We start from the raw sequence: 24440 nt of genomic DNA, 5'->3' as shown, positions 1-24440 counted from the left end.
GCTTTTTTATGTGGCACCAGCACCAGTGTTTTTTATGTGACACCAGCACCAGAGCTTTTTTATGTGGCACCAGCACCAGTGTTTTTTATGTGGCACCAGCACCAGTGTTTTTTATGTGGCACCAGCACCAGTGTTTTTTATGTGGCACCAGCACCAGTGTTTTTTATGTGACACCAGCACCAGAGCTTTTTTATGTGGCACCAGCACCAGTGTTTTTTATGTGGCACCAGCACCAGTGTTTTTTATGTGGCACCAGCACCAGTGTTTTTTATGTGACACCAGCACCAGAGCTTTTTTATGTGGCACCAGCACCAGTGTTTTTTATGTGGAACCAGCACCAGTGTTTTTTATGTGACACCAGCACCAGAGCTTTTTTATGTGGCACCAGCACCAGTGTTTTTTATGTGGCACCAGCACCAGTGTTTTTTATGTGACACCAGCACCAGAGCTTTTTTATGTGGCACCAGCACCAGTGTTTTTTATGTGACACCAGCACCAGAGCTTTTTTATGTGGCACCAGCACCAGTGTTTTTTATGTGGAACCAGTGCCACCACTGTTTATGTGACACCAGCACCAGAGCTTTTTTTTATGTGGCATTAGCACCAGTGATTTTTATGTGGCACCAGCACCAGTGCGTTTTTTTCTTCTGTGACACCAGTACCACTGCTTTTTACATGGCACCAGCACTTGTGCTTTTTATGTGACACCAGCACCAGTTCTTTTTCTGGAACCAGCATCAATGCTTTTTATATGGCACCAGCACTAATACTCTTTATGTGGTACCATCACCATTGCTGTTCATGTGGCACCAGCACCAGTGTTTTTTATGTGGCACCAGCACCACTGCTTTTTTACATGACACCAGCATTAGTGCCTTTTATGTGGCACCATCACCAATGATTTTCATGTGACACCAGCACAAGTGTTTTTTTATGTGACACCAGCACAAGTGCTTTTTTATGTCACCAGCACCAGTGGTTTTTACGTGTTTCTAGATGATAAATCATCAACAACATTTATCATCCGCTTTCCATGCTGGCATGGGTTGGCAGGAACAAGCTGACAAGAACTGGCAAGAACAGGGGCCATGTATACCCACATGCATACATACACATGCAGCGGCACACACAAATGATGGACTTCCATTGCAGTTCCCATCAGCCAAAATTTCACTCACAAGGCATTATTAAACAATGTGAAGCTACAGCAGAAAAAACACTTGTCCAAAGTGCAGCTGCATCACAAAACCAAAAACGAAAAAAAAAAAGCACATGGTTGCAAGTTGAACTTCTTAATCAGAAAGCTATGCAGGCGTCAGCTTGTTGCAACCGAATAAATCAAAGTCATCGTAAGTAAATATTTATCCAGCCACATGGCAGCACCAATGCAAAAATGTAAATATAATTCTGAGAATTTACTTGCAGCTGTTCAATTACAGAAAAATAATGGAATGAAGAAGAATTACGGCCAGAACAATATCTAAAAGTCTTGAAGAACATGAAATTTTAAAGAAGTCAATTATATATAAATTTTAAATGTTTTTTTTTTGTTTTTTTACTTGTTTCAATCATTATCCCAAGACTTCTTTTCTGTTTTTTTTTAAGCCTGGTATTCTACTCTTTTTGCTGAACATCTAAGTAACAGGGATGTGAACAAACCAACATCAGTTGCCTAGCTGTATTGGCTTTTGCCTTTCCCTTGGGCAAAATTGGTGGCATGGAGAGGGGAGGTTGGTATGCATGGGTGACTACTGGGCTTCTGTAAATAATCTTGCCCAGACTTGTGCTTCGGAGGGTAACTTTCTAGGTGCAATCCCATGGTCATTCATGGTCCTCAATACCTACATTTACATATACCTATACACACATTTAAACAAACCATGTCCAGTCTAAATACCTTGTTTAATGTTCATACTGGCCTGAATCGGCCTCTCACACCTATCCAACAATGTCATTCTAAAAATAAATGATCATATCATCGAAATTTTGAAACTACAAAATATCATCATCATCATCACTTAACATACGCTTTCCATGTCGGCATGGATTGGATGGTTTGACAGGAACTTGACTTTCCATCCAGTAAAACTGAATTGTAGATTTGACAGGAGCTGGCAAACCAGAGGACTGCACCAAACTCCACTGTCTGCTTTGGCATGGATTTTTATGGCTGGATGCCCTTCCTAATGCCAACCACCTTACAGAGTGAACTGGGCACTTTTTTATGTGGCACCAACACCAGCTTCAGCGAGGTCTGTTTTGGCATGGATTTTTTATGGCTGGATGCCTTTCCTAATGCCAACCACCTTACAGAGTGAACTGGGCACTTTTTTATGTGGCACCAACACCAGCTTCAGCGAGGTCTGTTTTGGCATGGATTTTTATGGCTGGATGCCTTTCCTAATGCCAACCACCTTACAGAGTGAACTGGGCACTTTTTTATGTGGCACCAACACCAGCTTCAGCGAGGTCTGTTTTGGCATGGATTTTTTATGGCTGGATGCCTTTCCTAAAGCCAACCCTTCTACAGATAGGACTGAGTGCTTCTGATTAATTCAAAACAAAATGAATAAATAAGCATTACATTTGATTCAATTAAATGAATGCTAAATAATTAATATAAGTTACATTGGTAGACATAGTAAAGTATTCATCTTTTATTTGTCTCAATCATTAAACTGTGGCCATGCTGGGGCACCAGCATGAAGAATTTTTCGTCAAATATACTGACCCCCTGTACTTGTTTTTAGTCAAGCTTGGATCTTATTCTATCAGTCTCTCCTGCCAAACCACTAATTTAAAGGGACATAAACACACCAGTGCAGGTTGTCAAGCAGTTGTGAGGGGACAAAAATAGACACAAACATACGCACAAATACATAGATACAGATAAATAATGGGCTTCTTTCAGTTTCCGCCTACCAAATCCACTTATAAAGCTTTGGTTGGCCTGAAGCTATAGTTGAAGACACTTGCCCAAGGTGCCATGCTGTGGGACTGAACCCTGAATCACGTGGTTGGGAAGCAAGCTTCTTATCACACAGCCATGAAATCAAGATGTCTAAGTATTTAGCTATGGGTATTTCCTCTCTGAGTGGAAATCACATAAGCGTCAACTTTGTCCTACACTGTTCTGCAGGTTGTTAAAAATCGTAAAGCACCAACATACTGGTGCTGTAATGACATCAAGATGATCAACTACATCCTCCCACACCAAGAAAGCAAAAATAAAAAAATAAACCCTTAATAAACCCTGAGTTCTTCAAGCCAGTGTGAAACCATTATGTTATGTTTAGGCTGTTTGTTGCATTTTGTTTCCATAAAGTCAGAAATCTAAGTTAATTACCTACACACATACATATGCACACATGCATGATTTTGTTTGTTCCTTCTCGAGCCACACCTGGCTCATAAGTGGCAGTTTCCCGGTTTCCTTGGCGTATAGGTTCCCCACCTTGATGGAACGCCGGTCCGTCGAAGGTGAGCTGCAAGATGCAGGAGGAAAGAGTAAGAGAAAGTTGTGGCGAAAGAGTCAGCAGAAGTTCGCCATTACCTTCTGCTGGAACCATGAGGAGATTAGGTGTTTTGCTCATAAACACACACATCGCCCGGTCTGAGATTCGAACCTGCGATCCCTCGACCGCTAGTCCTCTGCTCTAACCACTAGGACATGTGCCTCCATACATGTATGTGTATATCATGTGCACACTATGTGCACATGCAATACTACATGTGCACATAGAATGCACACATGTGCACATAACTAGCTGTACACATGCATGTGTGTATGCTGCATATGTGCATGTACATAGTAAGCATGTATGTGCACACAGCAATGCCTATATGTGTGTATATGCATACATAGAACACACACATGCATGTGTGCAAGTGTGCGCATAAAATGCACACATGCATGTATGTGTGTATATGCATACAAAGAACACACACATGCATGTGTGTATAAAATGCACAAGTTTGTGTGTACATGCATACATACAATGCACACATGCAAGTGTATATGTCTGTGAACATAGCATGCATATATGCACATGTGTGTGTGTGTGTGTGTGTGTGTGTGTGTGCGTATAGCATACCTGCAAATGGATTTCTGTCAGTTTGAACAATTAGTGTTCAGTTGTTTGATTGACAGAACTCGCAGCTCTTTAGTGTGGAACCGACTGGGAATCCCACATAGAGACATGCACTCTTAACATAATTCCCAGTTGGAATTGGCATGTGACAAGGCTGGACCTTTAACCCTTTCGATACCATACTTCTGTTGAAATGCATCAGCATTGTTTCAATTAATTTTGGAAACAGCGAAGAATTCAACAAAATAACTTCGTCGGCATTAAGCTGGTGTTTGAAACATAAATCAATATGGAATCTTGATGGAATGTTTATAATTTAGATCACTTTAACCTTTAGTTACCATATTTTTGTTGAAATACACAGCCATTGTTTCAATTAATGAAAAATTTAGTTAAGTAAGTGTTATTGTTAAGCTGGTGTCTGGGACATAAATTAACAGGAAATTTTGATGGATGGCTATAATTTAGATCACTTTAACCCTTTAGTTACCATATAAAGAATTTAGTAAAGTAATTGTCATTATTAAGCTGGTTCTTGGGACATGAATTCACATGGCATTTTGACAGAAGATTTTAGTTTAGATCATTTTAAAATTGGAATTCTGTATCATGCCACCAGGGCTGGTCTCAGATTGGTTGGTACGAAAAGAGTTAAATTACAGGGACAATCCATCCTTTGGTTCTCCACAGAGTTGCCATCTTATCAACCAAGTTTCTCGCAAAAGACTTCAGTAAACTTGAGGTTTATGGTAAAACAATCATTTCTGGCCTAAGATAATGCTTAGATAAGATTGAGTCTTAGAATTTTATTATTGCTAAGCAACCTGCTTAATCATTCAACCAAGTGGTGTTCACATGCCCCTGTGTGCTGTGTGTGTGTGTGTGTGTGTGTGTGTGTGTGTGGTGTGTGTGTGTGTGTGTGTGTGCATGCATGTGGATGCGCTTAACTGTTTTTAAACAATCAAAACATGGATATGTACCAAACATAAGCTTTTTTTAATGAAAAGCCCAGATTTTTTCCCTCTAATGTTTTTGCGAGAAAGAGAGGAGATATAAAAAGAAGTGAACGAGAGAGAGAGGAGGAATGACTGTGGGAGAGATAGAGAAGAGGAGAAAGAAGGAGAAGGGAAGGAGAGAGAGAGAGAGAGAGAGATATTTAATTAACAAGAAATTTAGGGCAAAACAAATCTTAGCAACGAATTTACCTCGTTTTAGTCTTTTATTCCTTAATTTCTTTACCGTTTATCGACCTCCGATGAATTTTCTTCAGAACATCATGCAGTGTTTTGACTCCCAAACACACAGCAGAAACCAATGATGATGATGATGATGATACCATCTCAAAAAGACATGTACCACAGAGAAGAGAGAGAGGCAGACAGACAGACAGGAGAAAACAAGAGAGAGAGAGAGAGGTGTTGCTTGCTATTTTAATGATGCAGTGAGGTACAGAATAGAGAAGAGAGAGAGAGAGAAATAGAGAGGAAGAAAGTATGTGGCATGTGAGTTTTTGTCGGAGAGAAAGGGGAAAAAAGGGAAAAGGAGAAGAAGGGGAGGGAGCGAGAGAGAGAGAGAGAGAGAGAGAGACATTATCTGCTGTCTAAACGATGATATAATTGATATAAGGTACAGAATTGAAAATAGAGAAAGAGAGAGAGAGAGTGAGAGATTTGGTTTTTCTCTCTTAAGTCCTTTAACTTAAAACAGATATAAATAGAAAGTGAGAGAGAAAGAGAGTGAGAAGAGAGAGAGAGAGAGAGAGATGTTACCTGCTGTCTAAATGATGACTTAACCCAAAAGACACACAACAGAATAAAAAAAAACGACAGAAAATATGAGAGAGAAAAAGCGAGAGAGAGAGAGAGGGGGGGAGAGAGAGAAGGAGAAAGAAAGAGACAAAGCGACATAGAATTGTTACCTGCTATCTCAACTGCCATTTCTTTTTGTTTTTTTTTTGCTTTTTTTCCCCTTTCCCATTTAAATAGCTGCTTCCCAATAGTCATACATACAGAACTATTTTGAGAGTAAAAAAGTAAAGCGAAAATAAAATTTAAAAAAATGAAAAAAAAAACATAAAATAGAATAAAAAACGGTACTGCTGCTGCACCATTCCTTTTATTCTTCCCAGGAACAATAAGTTGCACATCAGTCAATCCATTGTAAGAACAAGAAAGAAAGAAAGACTATTTTTTGGTGAAAAATTCTAATCCAATTACTCGTTATTTTTGTTCTTCTTTCTTTCATTCCTTCCTTTTCTCCTCCCTCTCCCCCTCTCTCTTTCTTTCTTTCTTTCTTTTAAGCCATTTTAATAATTCCTAACGAAAAATATTTCCTTCTTACATAAATTATGATTCATATATTCTCAATTTAACAAGGTTGTTACACCAAAAATAAACCGGTAGAAAAAAAAAAAAGAGATGTTATTTTGTTTGTTATTTTGTTTGTTCGTTCGTTGTTTATATTTTTCGAAACGAGATCAAACAAATAAACAAACAAAAGTGCAGAAAAAAAAACAGACAATAAAACAAAAAAAAAAAAAGAATCAAACAAACCCGATTTTGTTTCTCAAAGAGAAATAAAACACACACAGGTATAGAAATTGTGTAACGGAGAGTAGTTGAGCACGTTGGCAATGAACAGTGTTTAAATGTTGCGAACTAGTCTCACACAATAACATATCAGTGAACAAGTGGTTTGTTTGTTTTTTTTTGTTTTTTGGCAGAGCAATTATTATTATTGTTATCATTAAGGTGGTGAGCTGGCAGAATCGTTAGCAAGCCAGGTGAAATGTTTAGTGGCATTTCGTCTGTCTTTACGTTCTGAGTTCAAATGCTGCCAAGGTCAACTTTGCCTTTCATACTTTCAGGGTCAATAAATTAAGTACCAGTGAAATAATGGGGTTGATGTTATCAACTAATCACCACTCCCCCACCCCCGAATATCAGGACTCGTGCCTTAAGTAGAAAGGACTGCTATTATTATTATTATTATTATTATTACTATTATTATTATTATTACGATTATTACTATTATTATTGTAATTATTATTATTACTATTATTATTATTATTATGATTATCATTATTATTATTATATTATTATTATTATTATCATTATTATTGCTATTATCATTATTATTATTATTATCATTATTATTATTATTATCATTATTATTGCTATTATTATTATCATTATTATTGCTATTATTATTAGCATTATTATTACTATTATTATTATTATTATTATTATTATTATTATTAAGGCCTCACAGAGGAAATGATGAAGACCTAGACCTCTGAGATATGCTGTGACTGTGAAGACCCGACAAATGAAGTGAGTTCATGGCTCACAGGACGGCCTGCTGTGCTAACCTTGGATCTTGCTAACCAATGTTCTTGAGGAGACCTATTGAGTGAAGTACGTCAACACCAACATCAAAATAAAAATCAAATGGAAATTGTAGTTAAGTTACCCGTGCCAGTGGCATGTAAAAAGCACCATCTGAACATGGATGATGCCAGCGCCACCTGCCGTAGAGATCAGCTTTGCTTTACATCCTTTCAGGGGTCGATGAAATAAAGTACCAGGGTGGTGTAATCAACCAGTCCCTATGCCACTCCCAAATTTCAAATCCTGTGCCTACACAAGAAGCCATTACTAGTTATTATTATTATTGCTGTTATTATTATTATTATTATTTATAAAATAAGAATAAAAATCATGGTCAGCATGGAAAAAAGCAATTTATATATTAAATTAATAATGATATATATATATGACTATTTTAGTCACATGTATTTATGGAGTTTTTTCGGCAGCTTCATAATGCTTGGACATTAATTCAGTATGGAGGAGATAAGGCTTGTTTTGACTTTTTCCTTTAAAATAATTATATATATGTATATAATCATTAAATTAATATTATTATTATTATTATTATTATTATTAAGTATAGCAAAAAATAATTATAAAGAAAGTATAGCTATATATATATATATATATATATATATATATATATATATATATATATATATATACATAATGATGAATACTGACCTGTTATAGTCTCCTTCTTCATTGGAACAACTGAAATATTAAAAGGAAAGAAAAATGAAAAATAGAGGGAAATGATTATAGCTTTAGGCACAAGTTATAGACCATTTGCATTGTGACACCATTTTAAAATGATCTAAGGAATGATGGGGGTGGTGGAGACGACAACGACAACAACAATGATGATGATGGTGATGCTGATGATATAGGTGATGATAATATATTAATCTCCTGACAATCGTGGGTGTTCCATTCCAGCCCCACCCCGTGGTGAGTGAAAATCCACGAAGTAGAAACAGTACTGTACTGTATACTCTTTACTCTTTTACTTGTTTCAGTCATTTGACTGCGGCCATGCTGGAGCACCACCTTTAATCGAGCAAATCGACCCCGGGACTTATTCTTTTGTAAGCCCAGTACTTATTCTATCGGTTTCTTTTGCCGAACCGCTAAGTAACGGGGACATAAACACACCAGCATCGGTTGTCAAGCAACGCTAGGGGGACAAACACAGACACACAAACACACATGCACATATATATATATATATATATATATACAACGGGCTTCTTTCAGTTTCCATCTACCAAATCTACTCACAAGGCTTTGGTCGGCCCGAGGCTATAGTAGAAGACACTTGCTCAAGGTGCCACACAGTAGGACTGAACCCGGAACCATGTGGTTGGCAAGCAAACTACTTACCACACAGCCACTATTTTTATTATTTTTATAATTTGTATGTATTTATTTTATTATATATGCAAAACAACACCACAGGGGAATTGACGTGAGCTTAAATAATAAACCGTGATAGGTGAACCGCAATGGGGGAACTGCGATTACTATAATATAGACGATGATGATGATGATGATAGTGGAGGTAGCAATAAAGATTATGTTTGTCATGATAATGATGAAGATGATGTTGGTGGTGGTGATGAAAAAGCACTTTCTGTGCCCCACCACCTTAATGGACTAGTATAAGAGGCCAGAAGTACCACAAGATTCCTGGTTTCAGAATAGGTACGTTATGTCCTTTTGTGCATGGCCTTGTGGTGGGAGTAACAGGTTCATCAGTATAAAGTCATGGGTTCAATCCTCCAATCAAGCAACACATTGAATCCTTGAGCAAGGTACTTCATTTCACATTGCTCCAGTGCACTTCAGCTTAAACTTGAGAACCAGTGGCACCAGGGGTTAACGCTACAACAAACTGGTGCTCGCAGCCTAAACCCCTTAGAAATTCAGATGAGCTCTGGCCTTATGAGTGTGTAAATATTGTGTCCCTATGATTCATAAAAAATAACTAAAGGGGTTGATAACATGAAAGGCAGCCAATTGTAAAAACTCTACCTCCATCTAATCCATGTTAATGTTAAAAAACAGGCTTAAATCCTCTTTTTCTAATAGTCTCTTTCCTTGAACTGCTGCTCTCTGGAACTCGTTACCATCATCTTGTTTTCAACTAATTTAATGGCAAAATTGTTTTACTAACTTCTCATTATTTCAAAAATTAATTGGAACAAAAGCAGTGTATTTCATTAAAAATATGGTAAGAAAAGGCTTAAAGTAACCTAAATGAAAACTTTCAATCAAGGTTTCATTTGAATTTTATGTCCCAAACACCAGTTGAATAATGGCAAAATTGTTTTACTAACTTCCTCATTATTTCAAAAATTAATTGGAACATCAGAAATATGGCAAAAAAAGGGATTTAAATTAAGATCTTCTGACAAAGTTTCGAGTCAGTTTATGATTCAAACACCACCTTAATAATGGGTAAAGTTATTTTACTAAATTCTTTATTTCCAAGTGATGTGTTTTGAGAAAAAATACGGTAACAAAAGGGTTGCACGTGGTGAACTGCAATCAAGCAGATTTATGATGAGACCCACTTCAGCTGAGAAGTATCCCACTTTTTGTAAGGACTATGTAACACTACAAGGTTCAACACATATCGCCTTCAATTTAAAATAGTAAGGTATCATATGAGAGGAGATCTGGCTGTTATTTTTAGCAGCAGCCTGAGCAACTGAACAGACGTTTCCCTCGTTGGCTCATATTTAAAATATGCTTTACATGGTAGCTTTAAATCAATATTACATGATTAAGATTAATGCATTTGACAGATTGGTGATGTAGAAAACATAATAATAATAATAATAATAATAATAATAATGATGATGATGATGATGATAATGATATTCTAAGCAAAAGCAAACAAACACACAAACACAGACATATGCACGAACAAAATAATCCTCCTTTATCTGGTCTACGATATAAATTCAAAATGATCCAATTCTGTAATAATTTGTATCATTTTCATAGATTATCTTTGGAATTAAGATTACCACTTCTTTCAGTTAGAACTGTCACAGAATGATTCCAGTAATCTAAATCTGATGCTGGTTTCAGTATACATATTAACTGACACAGTTCCATACATTTATTTCTTTTATTATTATTATTATTATTATTATATCATTGTTATTATTATTATTATTATCATTGTTATTATTATCATTGTTATTATTATTATCATTATTATTATTATCATTGTTATTATTATTATCATTGTTATTATTATTATTATTATTATTATTATCATTGTTATTATTATTATTATTATTGTTATTATTATTATTGTTTTATTATTATTATTATTGTTATTATTATTATTATTCTGCTTTCTTTGCTAGAACATATGGCAACACATCATATCACTGCGAATCTTCCAATCAAACCACAGCAATTATATTTCCATTTTTTGTGTTTTAATTGTTGATGCTATCTCTCCGTACCAGCTCCTGACAGAAGCATCAATATTTTTTTTTTCTTTTTCTATTTGCTTTTTGATATTCTTGCTGACAGGAAGTAGGATTTGATCCCAGAATGTATAAAGCTGGAATAGATATATTGCAAAGCGGCACATTATATCCTTGGACAAGACACTTTATTGCTCACTGCTCCAGTCCATTCAGCTGGCAAAATTGATAAATACCTGTAATTCAAAGGGCTGGCTTTGTCATATTCTGTGTCATGCCGAATCTCCCCAAGAATTATACTAAGGGTATGTATGTCAATGGAGTGCTCAGCCACTTTTGCATTAATTTTACAAGCAGGGATTTTCCAGTTGATCTGATCAACTGGAACACGAACTCTAACTGACCGAATGCCAGAAGTATAACCAAATTCTTGGGCATAAATCTTAGCAACAAGATCTCATGTGGATCCTCAAGGGCCACATGGACCTCAGTTGTGACCCCGGCTCTTGAGCATTCATGGGTAAACTGCAGTCCACAGGACATTCTGAATGGCATACCTAATGCCAATTTACCTTGAATTCATTTAGGTGTGCAGCACACCTGATGGTAAGCAATGTGGGAACAAACCACAAATTCATGTATAACGGAATTATTCTAAAGGTGGCGAGCTGGCAGAAACGTTAGCATGCCGGGCGAAATGCTTAGCAGTATTTCGTCTGTCGTTATGTTCTGAGTTCAAATTCCGCCGAGGTCGACTTTGCCTTTCATCCTTTCAGGGTCGATAAATAAAGTACCAGTTATGCACTGGGGTCGACGTAATCGACTTAATCCGTTTGTCTGTCCTTATTTGTCCCCTCTGTGTTTAGCCCCTTGTTGGTAGTAAAGAAATAAGTATTTCGTCCGTCTTTACTTTCTGAGTTCAAATTTCGCCGAGGTCGACTTTACCTTTCATCCTTTCGGGGTCGATTAATAAAGTACCAGTTACACACTGGGGTCGATGTAATCGACTTAATCCGTTTGTCTGTCCTTGTTTGTCCCCTCTATGTTTAACCCCTTGTGGGCAGTAAAGAAATAAATGTCTCATGTAGCTCACTTCTTACTAAAGATTGCCCATGCTTGCACTGGAGTGTACGTGGGAGGGCGGGGAATGGAAGGGACCTTGTTCCTCAGAACTGTGGCAGAGAACCATAATTAGTGGAACACATGTTTAAATGACTGTTGTACTGCAAGAACCATGCATTTCTTCTGCTTACTTTGCAACATACAATGAAAAGGTGTAGAATTGCATTCAGCTTTTTGTTGAAGGAAAAATTTCGCAGAAGAACACAAAGTAAATTTAATAAACAGAACTAGAGAAATTGCGTGAAGTTCTGCTTGGTTAGGATTGGGAACAAACCACAAATTCATGTGCAACGGAATTATTCTACGGCATGTCACCAAGAATCACCAACTCTTAATACCCAACAGCTATGAATAGTCAAAGATGGCAATAAACAAGCCTTCTATATATATATATATATATATATATATATATATATATATTAGTCTTAGATTCAAAATGCGGTTCATTTCTTTCCTGATATTAATAATGTTGTTACTGACACAGCAAACACTGTAGTTATGAGTTCAATACTATATATATATATATATATATATATATATTATATATATACATACATAAATACATACATATATATACATATATACATATACATATATATATATATATATATTGCATCTTTGGTTCAGTCACCCATTTATTGCATTTCCAATGTGAGAGTGACGACAAAGGAGAGCATCTGTGCAACTCGGGTGGAATGAATACTACAAAGGTATTTTTCCTTGAATACATTGGGATTGGGTTATTGATTTTCTCAAGACATATGCTACATGCACACTTACAAATATTTATTACACACACACAACACACCACACACACACACACATATATATATATATATATATATGTATATATATATATATATATATATATATATATACACACACACATGTGTGTGTGTGTATGTTTGATGGATTTTTGTACAGATTGTGATTCTATCTACAATGATTCCACTCACAATGCACTGAGTTTCACTAAAAATCCCTCAAAGCAGTGCCCCAGCATGGCCACAGTTTAATGACTGAAACAAGTAAAAGATAGAAAAATATTTCTATTATTAAATACTAGCAGTATCGCCCGGCGTTGCTTGGGTTTATAAGGGAAATAACTATATAAACATTTTTAGAGAGTTATAGCCAAAAAATAGCAAAAAAAAAATGCATTAAAAATGGAAAAAAAATTATGGTAAATTTTTTTTTAAATCGTTGACTCATCGTAGACATTTTTAGAGAGTTACTTCCCTTATATAATAGCGAAAAAAATGCATTGAAATGGAAAAAAATGATGGTAAATTTTTTAAAAATCGTTGACTCATCATAGACATTTTTAGAGAGTTACTTCCCTTATATAATAGCGAAAAAAATGCATTAAAATGGAAAAAACTGATGGTAAATTATTTTTAAAATCGTAGACATCGTAGACGCGCGCTAATACCCAGAAGGGCTCGATATGAATCACGACTATAAGATACCCGGTTTTGGTTACACTGCACCGCAAAATGTGGCAGTAGTTAGGAATCTAAATCGTAGGAGACAGACACACAACCTTACTTTTATATATAAAGATAATTAGGAATTGTAAGACTATGGTAGAAACCACTTAACTAAGGTGCCAAGCAAAGGGATTGAACTAGCAGCATGTGGATGTGAATTATGGCATCAAGTATTTATCTTGTTTTTGCAGACCAAAATCAAGTCTAACACAAGCACAATGCCTTAAATTTTGGAGGAGGAGGGGGTCTTGCCATTCATATCAACCCCAACGTTTGCTTATTTTGTTGAACCCAACCCTTGAAAGTCAAAGTGGACCTTGGTGAGTCTGAATCACAGAATCTACAGAGACATAAATATATACTCTGCAAGAGAAATTAGGGTATTGAAAGGATTATAATCCAAGTTGTGGATTATTTTTGAATCTTTGTCTGTGGAATTATGGATAGGAAATCCACACATGTTTTCTAAATGCATAAACCTATTATGAATTTATTATTATTATTATTATTATATTATTATTATTACCTCCGCCTTAGCGAAGGTGGAGGTATTGTTTTCAGTTGTGTTTGTTTGTCTGTGGACAAGACATCTCAAGAACCGCTGGACAGATGTGGACAAAACTTTCAGGACTTATTCTTTGTAAGCCTAGTACTTATTCTATCGGTCTCTTTTGCTGAACTGCCAAGTTATGGGGATGTAAACACACCACCATTGGTTGTCAAGCGATGTCAGAATTCTGAGTTCAAATCCTGCACTAACTTGCAAGGGTGGGAGATTTAATCCGTTGCCTGATTCAGTGGCATCAATTGGCACCTTGGTGGAGGTGTAAGGCTTAGTGGTTAGGGTGTTGGACTTGTGGCCATAAGATTGTGGTTTCAATTCCTGGACAGGGTGATGGGTTATGTTCTTGAGTGAAACACTCCATTTCACATAGTTCCAGTCCATTCAGCAAAGCAAAAATGAGTAATCCTGTGAGAGACTGGCGTCCCATCCAGGTGGGGAAAATATAGGCCATGGAACCAAGAAACCAGCCCTAATGAGTTGGTATGGCTTAAGAATTTAACTTCACTTTTTTTTTCTCCTTAGCATCCTGGTCAACTTCAGCAGAGTCCACTCTGTTGTAAGCACTGAAACAAAGATGTCCAGTTTGAGGATAACGTCCTCCTTCCCAACACAATCTCAGAGGCTCTGTGAAGGGCCACAAGCACTGCTTTCCCTCTTGACTAAAGCATAAATAAAAAAAAGAAGAGAAAATAAAAAGATTAAAAAAACCCAAAGAAGCCAAGTGACTGCCAGTTCAATGGCATATTATCATTTACATGATATATTCCTCTGACGTCAATTCATCGTCAATTACAAAATGACATCGTTGACAGCATTGACTCGTCTTTTTCATGGATATTAATATTTTTTTATTTTTTTATTACAAGGATTTCTGATTGATGTATGCATAAATTTTAGTATCATTAATGGAGAGAAATTGTTTCATTTTTTATTTAATATTTTTATATTACTTCATCAGAGTGCTTTTATTCTACACTTTCCCCACCCCACTCCACCAACCATGGATATCTTGTAATAAGGTTATAGTCACTTCCCCATCTTCCCAATTAATCCCTCTCCTGCATGAAAAATGAAAAAAAAAGACCCTTCCCCCAAAATAAACAAAGAAATCATGGGATTTCCAACAGACAGACTGTCACGGCGTTAAGCAGATCAGAGAGAAGCCCCTCCCTTGCAAAGGACAAACTGTTGCTATTGTAGATCTATGAAGGCAGTGAACTGGCAGAATCGTTAGCATGCCGGGCGAAATGCTTAGCCATATTTCATCTGACGCTACGTTCTGAGTTCAAATTCCGCTGAGGTCGACTTTGCCTTTCATCCTTTCGGGTTCAATTAGATAAGAACCAGTTGTACACTGGGGTCAATATAAACGACTTAATCCATTTGTCTGTCCTTGTTTGTTCTCTCTGTGCTTAGCCCCTTGTGGGTAGTAAAGAAATGGGTATCTCGTCTGTCTTTACATTCTGAGTTCAAATGCCGCCGAGGTTGACTTTGCCTTTTATCCTTTTCTGGTTGATAAATTAAGTACCAGTTGCGTACCGGGGTCGATCTAATCGGCTGGCACCCTCTCCAAAAATTTCAAGCCTTGTGTCTAGAGTAGAAAAGAATATTTATAATTTAAGGCGGCAAGCTGGCTGAATCGTTAGCATGCTGAGCGAAATGCTTAGCAGTATTTTGTCTGTCTTTATGTTCTGAGTTCAAATTCTGCCAAGATCGACTTTGCTTTCATCCTTTCGGGGTCGATAAATTAAGTACCAGTTGTGTACTGGGGTTGATATAATTGACTGGCCCTCACTCACCCAAAAGTTTGGGCCTTGTGCCTAGAGTTGAAAAAAATTATAGATTTCTGCGATGATATTAGTGAAAGCATGTCGGTTTTGTGTTTTTCTTGTTACAGTGTTAGGCTTTCAATCTGGTTTCAATCCACACAGCAAACAGCAGTGTAGACTGGAACCAGATTGTACTCATGAGCAAAGACAGTCCATTTCACATTGCTATGGTTCACTCAGCTGGGAATGAATGCCAGCAGTAGCAGCTAGGGAGTTAACATTGTGATGGACTGGTGTGCCATCCAGGGAGAGTGTTCATGGATATAATAGCTGGTTGATATGACAGCATGAGTTCTGAGTTAACCCTACTGCACTCAACTTGATGATGGTGGTGGCGGTGGTGATGGAGATTATGATGAATGATATATATATATGATAGATCATTAGCTACTACACGCATTTTTTTTCTCTCCTTGTTTTTTTCTGTGTATCTTTCTGTCGAAGAGCGTAGGCTAGAAACGTAAAAGACTTTTTCTATTCTTGAGCGCTATACTAATACATTTGTTTGTTTGTACACCACCTGCCTTCGTCTTTTGTTTATTTTCGTAAACTTTCCCTTTATATATATATATATATATATATATATATATACTCTTTTACTTGTTTCAGTATTTTGACTGAGGCCATGCTGGAGCACCACCTTTAATCAAACATATTGACCCCAGGACTTAACTGTCCTTATTAACCTGGTATTAGGAACATAAATTAACATAAATTTTTTTGGAAGGTTCTAAATTAGATTACTTTAACTCCTCACCATTCAGACTAGTTATTCACATTGTTTTGAGTTAACCATGCATTATCTCATACCTTTGACAATTTGATGGTGTGATGCTTATTTTTAGAATGGCAGTGTAGGTTAGGTGTGTGAAGCCAGATCTGGTTAATTTGAACATAAAACAAGAAGGAAAATTAGGCTGGACATGACTCGTTAAAATGCTAAAGGGTTAGACTGACCATATTTGGCTAAAATATTTTACCTCTTTTATGGTTAAACTAGCCATATCTTGCCTCTTACACTTAACCCACAATCACATCATCTAAATCTCAAACCTAGGAGACAATGATGATTGAGACCTATTGAGTCAAGTACATCAACATCAAAATAAATATCAAATGGAAATTGTAGTTGTGATACCTGTGCCCGTGGCACGTAAAAAGCACCATCCGAACGTGGCCGATGCCAGCGCTACCTTGGCTGGCTTCTGTGCCAGTGGTACGTAAAAAGCACCATCCGAACGTGGCCGATGCCAGCGCTACCTTGACTGGCTTCTGTGCCTGTGGCACGTAAAAAGCACCATCCGAACATGGCCGATGCCAGCACTGCCTTAACTTGTTTCTGTGCCTGTGGCACGTAAAAAGCACCCACTACACTCACAGAGTGGTTGGCGTTAGGAAGGGCATCCAGCTGTAGAAGCACTGCCAGATCAGACTGGAGTCTGGTGCAGCCTCCTGGCTTCCCAGGCCCCGGTCGAACCGTCCAACTTGTGCTAGCACGGAAAACGGACGTTAAATGATGATGATGATGATGAATTTAAATGAACAAGCATAACATCTGACAGAGGAATCCGAATTCTAAAGGGTTAAAACAGGAAGTTTGTATCATAGAAAAAGGGGCCAGTTTCAGGTAGGTTGGTGCTGAAAGGGTTCAGGAGTTCACTTGACAACAGAGACGAAACTGAAGAATGTTTGCAAACTTACCTGTAGTCTTGTGTGCTTTGTCTGCTTACATTCAAGGAAGAAACATGGCTGTCAACAGGACTGTTGGGAGAGAAAGATAAGGTGTTTATTAAGATTTCTTTGAAGTTGTTTGATTTTATAAAAGACAAAACAAAATGAAAGTGACTTTCAGACACATGACCACAAAAACACAAATTTCTGTACGTCACTGCCTCATGAAGGTCACTGATAGCTCTCACTGTGCATGCTACTGTGTGCTGCCATCTGTTGGCATGCTACAGAACTAGTCTGGGAACTTTTTGATACCACCTTGTGTGTGTGTGAGTGTGTATATATATATATATATATATATATATATATATATATATAGATAGATAGATAGATAGATAGATAGATAGATAGATAGATATATATATAGATAGATAGATAGATAGATAGATAGATAGCATATTCTATCTCTCTCTGCCTCTTACACTAAAAACAGCCACAAGACGACAGCAGCAGTGGTCACTCGACAAGTTTCAAGTGTGTATAAATACATATACACACACAAAAATATAATGCTTGTATGTATACACATGTATATAAGTGTGTACATATATATAGAAATGCACACACACTCACACACACAAATACATATATATATATATATATATAAACAAATCAAATTGCGATAAAATAAAAATAATTATAATTGCTGGTATTACTAACACATATTACTATATATATATATATATATATATATATACATATATATATATATACACACAATATATAAAACACTATAATGCATGTATATGTACGCATGTATATAAGTGTGTACATTTATATAGAAATGCACACACACACACACACAAATACATACATATATATATATATATACACATATAAACACATAAATATAGTGCATGTATGTGTACACATGTATATAAGAGAGTGTACATATATATAGAAATGCACACACACACACACAAATACATATATATATATATATATATATAAACACGTAAATATAATGCATGTATGTGTACGCATATATACAAGTGTGTACGTATATATAGAAATGCACATATGCACACACACACAAATACATACACACACATATATATATACACACATAAACACATAAATATAATGCATGTATGTGTACGCATGTATACAAGTGTGTACATATATATATAGACACATGCGCACATGCACACACAAACACACACATATATTTCGAAAGTTTAGTATTACTCATTGTAAAATGCCAACCCAAAGGTCATTAGAAGTGCATATTTTAGTTCGTTTAAATAAGTGAAGTACGTACATGTTTTATTGATTGAGAAACGATGGCATAAAACAGATCAATAACTTCTCTTGCAATGACCATTAAGACATTCAACAATCTAAACTATGTGAGGAGTACTTAAAATTTCAGTTTGCTGTTTATAAATCTGTAGAAAGAAGCACAACTTCCTTCGGATCCGTTTTATTTACAGTTTAGCCTTTTTAATATAAACCATTGCATCAGAGGTCGGACGTACTTTGTCAACTGTTCACTACTTTATTGACCTTGAGAGAAATTGAAAGCCCAGTCAAAGTCAAAACCAAACAGCCTGAAGGAAGCCCCCTCCCCCGCTTCTATGCATACATATATATTTCTATATTGCCCACAATGGGCTAAACATAGAGGGGACAAACAAGGACAGAGAAAGGGATTAAGTTGATTATATCGATCCCAGTGCGAAACTGGTACTCTATTTATCGACCCCGAAAGGAGGAAAGGCAAAGTCAACCTCGGCAGAATTTGAACTCAGAACATTACGACAGACGAAATACCTATTTCTTTACTACCCACAAGGGGCTAAACACAGAGAGGACAAACAAGGACAGACAAAGGGATTAAGGTGATTATATTGACCCCAGTGTGAAACTGGTACTTTATTTATCGACCCCGAAAGGATGAAAGGCAAAGTCAACCTTGGCGGAATTTGAACTCAGAACGTAATGACAGACAAAATACTGCTCAGCATTTCGCCCGGCGCGCTAACATGTCTGCCACCTCACCACCCTACTATGCATACATGTAGGAGCAGGGATGGCTGTGAGGTTAAGAAGCTTCATTTATAATCACACGGTTACGGGTTCAATCCTACTATGTGACATTTTGGGACGACCGATGCTTGTGAGTGAAGTTGATAGGCAGAAACTGTATGAAAGCCTATTGTTACTGTGTGTCATTAACATAGCAAGTGGGGGGAGGAAAGTGAGTGGTGGTCTTCCGTGGGCAGCACTTTTATGGGGACAGCACCACTTTTGGGTCTGCTGTAGTCAGCATGTTTCCTTTGTTGGGGCTCCAGGTGTGGCACACACTCTAGCTATGCTAGTGCTGTGTGTGTGTGTATGTTTGAGTCTGCGTTTGTCCCCCTCCACTGTGATCAACAACTGATATTGGTTTATTCATGTCCCATAACTTAACAGTTCAGCATAAGAGACCAATAGAATAAGTACCAGACTCAAAAAAAAATAAAAATCTAAAAATAAATACTGTGTACTTGACTGACCCTTAATTTATCGTCCCCCAAAAGGATGAAAGGCAAAGTTGACCTCGGCAGAATTTGAACTCAGAATATAGCGGCAGAAGAAATACAGCCAAAGCATTTCGCCCGGCGCGATAACGATTCTGCCAGCTCACAACCATAGCAATAATAATGATGATGATGATGATGATAAGGATAACAATAATAAAAATTTATAATAATAATAATAATAATAATGATAATAATAATAATAAAAAACAAATCACAGCACCTACGCAAGGCACACAGAGCTGCGCTCGGTAGTGAAGTGAAAGCACGCTATAAAAATAAAACTACAGAATAATAATAATAATAATGAAATCATCAAAAACTGGAAATCCATTCAAATATCCATACATAATAATAAATCGGTATTTTATGATGTAACTAAATCTTTCATGGCATTTTGTCCAAATACTAATGATTCTGCTAATCCACTGCACCAAATACAAAAAAATAATAAAAATAGAAACTAAAAAAAACTTCAAAACCCAACCAACAACAGTTGGGAACCCACTCAAATATCCATGCATAATAACGAACTAATATTTTCAATTCGTTACATACCTATCGTTTATGAAAGATTGTGGTCTACTATTTGGTCTGCTGTTATAGTAGAGCAGTTCTGAATCAGTATCACTTCTACCATATACAAAAAAATAATAAAAATAGAAACTAAAAAAAAAACTTTAAAATCCAACCAACAACAGTTGGGAACCCACTCAAATATCCATGCATAATAACAAACTGATATCTCAATATATTACATACCTATCGTTTATGAAAGATTGTGGTCTACTATTTGGTCTGCTATTATAGTAGAGCGGTTCTGAATCAGTATCACTTCTACCAGGGTAATATACCCCATCTTGATAATAATCGGGCTCACGTTCATACCCGCGGTCGAATGACCCGAAATCCTCTTTGCTGTCATTGTGCTGCATTCGAAATCCATGGTCTCCGCGAAACTGATGGGCTGAGCTGTTGTGTTGATGCTGCACGGGGAAGTTGACATCACTTGTATAGTCGCTATCTTCGGACATACCAGCTGCAAAAATATAACGAGCAAGTGATTAAATGGTGTTTATCCAAATTCGAATTTTTGCTAAAATATGCATTGAAACACAATAAGCGCTTTTTTTTAATAGCTCAAAATAATGCAACCGGATGCAACAGAATCAAATCATATATGGAAAAGCAACTTTTAATCATGAATTTGAAAATGAGCAAACTAATAATAATAATAATAATTATAACAGTTATAATAAAGCAAATCAGAGAGAATAATATACCAACAATAGAAACAAAAAGACTACTATGTGTGTATATATACATATGGATGTGTGTGTGTATACATATGGATGTGTGTATGTGTATACATATGGATGTGTGTATGTGTATATATACATATTGATGTGTGTGTGTATATATATACATATGGAAGTGTGTGTGTGTATTATATATATATATATATATATATACATATGGATGTGTGTATGTATATATATATACATATGGAAGTGTGTGTGTGTATATAATATATACATATGGATGTGGGTGTGTATATATATGTATATACATATGGATGTGTGTGTGTGTTGTGTGCGTGTGTGCACATGTACACACCAAGTCTAAGTAAAAGGCATTAATGCTTCAGCCACAGTCTCATGTTTTAATTCAAGAAAATATTTTAATGTGATTAATTTCGCTGCTAAATGAATTCGAAGTATTACCTTCCATTTTGAAAACTTCAATAAAGAAATACAGTAAAGATAAACAGCATCATTTTAACTTTTGAATTGGAGATCCACACACACACACACGCATATATGTGTGTGTATGTGTGGGAGCGTGGGGCTTTGTAGTGAGAGTGTGGGGTACTCACAATCACAAGATTGTGGTTTCGATTCCTGGACCTGGCTGTGTGTTCTGTGTCAAGCAGTGGTGGGAGACAAACACAGATACAAGGATACACACACATACACATACCCATATATATACGATGGGTTTCTTTCAGTTTCTGTCTACCAAAGGCATTTCCAGTGTTATACATCACTGGTCACAATGCACTTCCTTACAGTCAAATGGACTGGTGCAATGTGAAATGAAGTATTTTGCTCAAGAAAAAATAATATGCCACCATACTGGGAATCGAAACCACAGTCTTGTGATTACGAATGCAACACCCAAACCACAAGACCATGCACCTTCATATTCATATATACATGTGTGTGTGTGTGCGTGTGTATCATGTGACTGACCAGACTATCACATGTTGTTGTATATCACTCGTCACAATGTGCTTTGAATCAGTTTAGCTTTCAAATGATGTCAGTCTGCTGGCAAAGCAGGCCAACATCCCTCCTGATCAGAAGGCTCGTCTGTAACAGGTTTAGCCATTTATAGCTGAATCAGTTGGAGCAACGTGAAATGAAGAGAGAGAGAGAGAGTGTGTGTGTGTGTGTGTGTGTGCATGTATTGTTTGGCAGGAATCAAAAAATTTTAAATGATTTAAACACTAAAAATTCATCCATACTAGAAAATGATTTATGAATAATTAAGTGTATATAATAAAAATCACCGTATACATAAGTCGATCTATAGGTTCTTAATATACAATAAAGAATCCAGATTTTACAAATAAAAATTAATAAGTGAATAATTTCAGAATTAAGCCTCAAGCATTGTACTTCATATAACATATGGAACAGACTTTAATGGCAAAAAACATCGTTGTTTATACAAAGATAATGTAAGCATGAAGTCAAGTGAAATAATTAGCTTTGCAAAATATTAGTTCGATAAAGAATGGCTCATACTGATAAAAGAGTCTTGGAGAAATTACCAATTGTTTCGACTAAAATCAAGGTAAGAAGATTTATAACGGAATCTTAATATCATTTTAGATAAGTCTTTGTGAAATTGTGAAATTTAATCTACTGCTTTCTTGGAAACAAATATTATGAATAATAATAACTACATTAAAATCTTAACTTTTCGCAAAGTGTTGATAGAATACAGAATATATAAAATGCAAATAGCCATTCTGTTTATGGTTGAATAAATATCTTGAAATCAAATAGATTAATTACAAAAGAGAGGAATTTTCTCGGTGGAGAATGGTAGTTCAGTTGTGCTAAAATCTAAAATTAATTTTCCTGAAAATAATATTTCTTTGAAGATATTTTTCACTAAATAAGATTAATTCTGTTCTTCTGTTTTTCTTTCTATTTTTTTTTTGTTATTTAAATTATTCAGACATATTTTTATTTTTATTTTCAAATTGTAAATTTCCTAAAACTTTTAAAAAGAATCCTTTACAGAATAATTTAAGAACAAAATAAAATAAAATAAAATAAAATAAATATATAAATAGATATACAAATAAACAAATAAATAAACGAAACTGTTATATAATCACTATATCTTTCCTCACCAGTAATTACCAAAAACAAAACAAAAAAAAAAAACAGACAGTATTTCTAACATATATCAATCACTAGCAGAAAAGAATGTTAGCAATAATAAACGTACATATACAAAAATAAAAAAGAAAAAAAAGAAAAAGACAAAGAAAAAAAAAAGGAAAATGGAATTTTGGAAATAATCCATCAAAACAAAAACTGAAATGACGGTTTAATCAATGAGATAATAATAATAATAATAATAATAATAATAATGATAATAATGATAATGATAATGATAATAATAATAATAATAATGATAATGATAATAATAATAATAATAATAATAATAATAATAATAATAATAATAGACAAGAGAAACCACAAAGAGTTACTAGAGGGGAATATCATAATCAGAGTGTTATACTTGCATATTGCATGCAGATATCTAGGTGAACACAAATGTCACATAGGACCTAAGTGGAAGATGCATGAAACTACATGTGAAGTGTGGAAAGAGTGTTTTATATTTTTATAAGGATTTACTGTGACAAGATACTTCAAATGGTTATAGCAATTATGTAATGACTGACAGTATTCAGTATTAGAATAAGGTCGATAGGTTGGACAGGTTTTCAAATTTTGATATTCCTTGATTCCCTTTTTCGGAGCTCGAGGTTTGTGGATGTGTAAATACATGTGGTGTGTGTGTGCGTGCATGTGTATATATGTGTGTTTATATACATATATATTATATGTGTATGTATGTATATATATATATATATATATGTATATCTATATATATATGTATATCTATAATATATATATATATATATATGTATATCTATATATATATATAATATATATGTATATCT

General features: G+C 35.6%; 1 protein-coding gene across 1 annotated transcript in view; it reads right to left on the bottom strand.

Moving 5' to 3' along the window:
• The window catches only part of LOC115223135 (protein unc-13 homolog B-like), a 393815-nt gene that overhangs the window by 33374 nt on the left and 336001 nt on the right, over positions 1 to 24440 (bottom strand). The window contains exons 15-17 of the mRNA XM_036512114.1: positions 20933 to 21209; positions 17619 to 17678; positions 8147 to 8176 (exon numbers count right to left, since the gene is read on the bottom strand). Coding sequence (XP_036368007.1) covers positions 8147 to 8176; positions 17619 to 17678; positions 20933 to 21209 — 367 coding nt within the window. The remainder of the gene's footprint in view (positions 1 to 8146; positions 8177 to 17618; positions 17679 to 20932; positions 21210 to 24440) is intronic.

This window comes from Octopus sinensis, linkage group LG22, assembly GCF_006345805.1.
Source record: "Octopus sinensis linkage group LG22, ASM634580v1, whole genome shotgun sequence".
In the NCBI taxonomy this organism is placed as follows: Eukaryota; Metazoa; Mollusca; class Cephalopoda; order Octopoda; family Octopodidae; genus Octopus; species Octopus sinensis.
The sequence above is the reverse complement of the archived record's forward strand: the minus strand, read 5'-3'. Positions and strand labels throughout refer to the sequence as shown.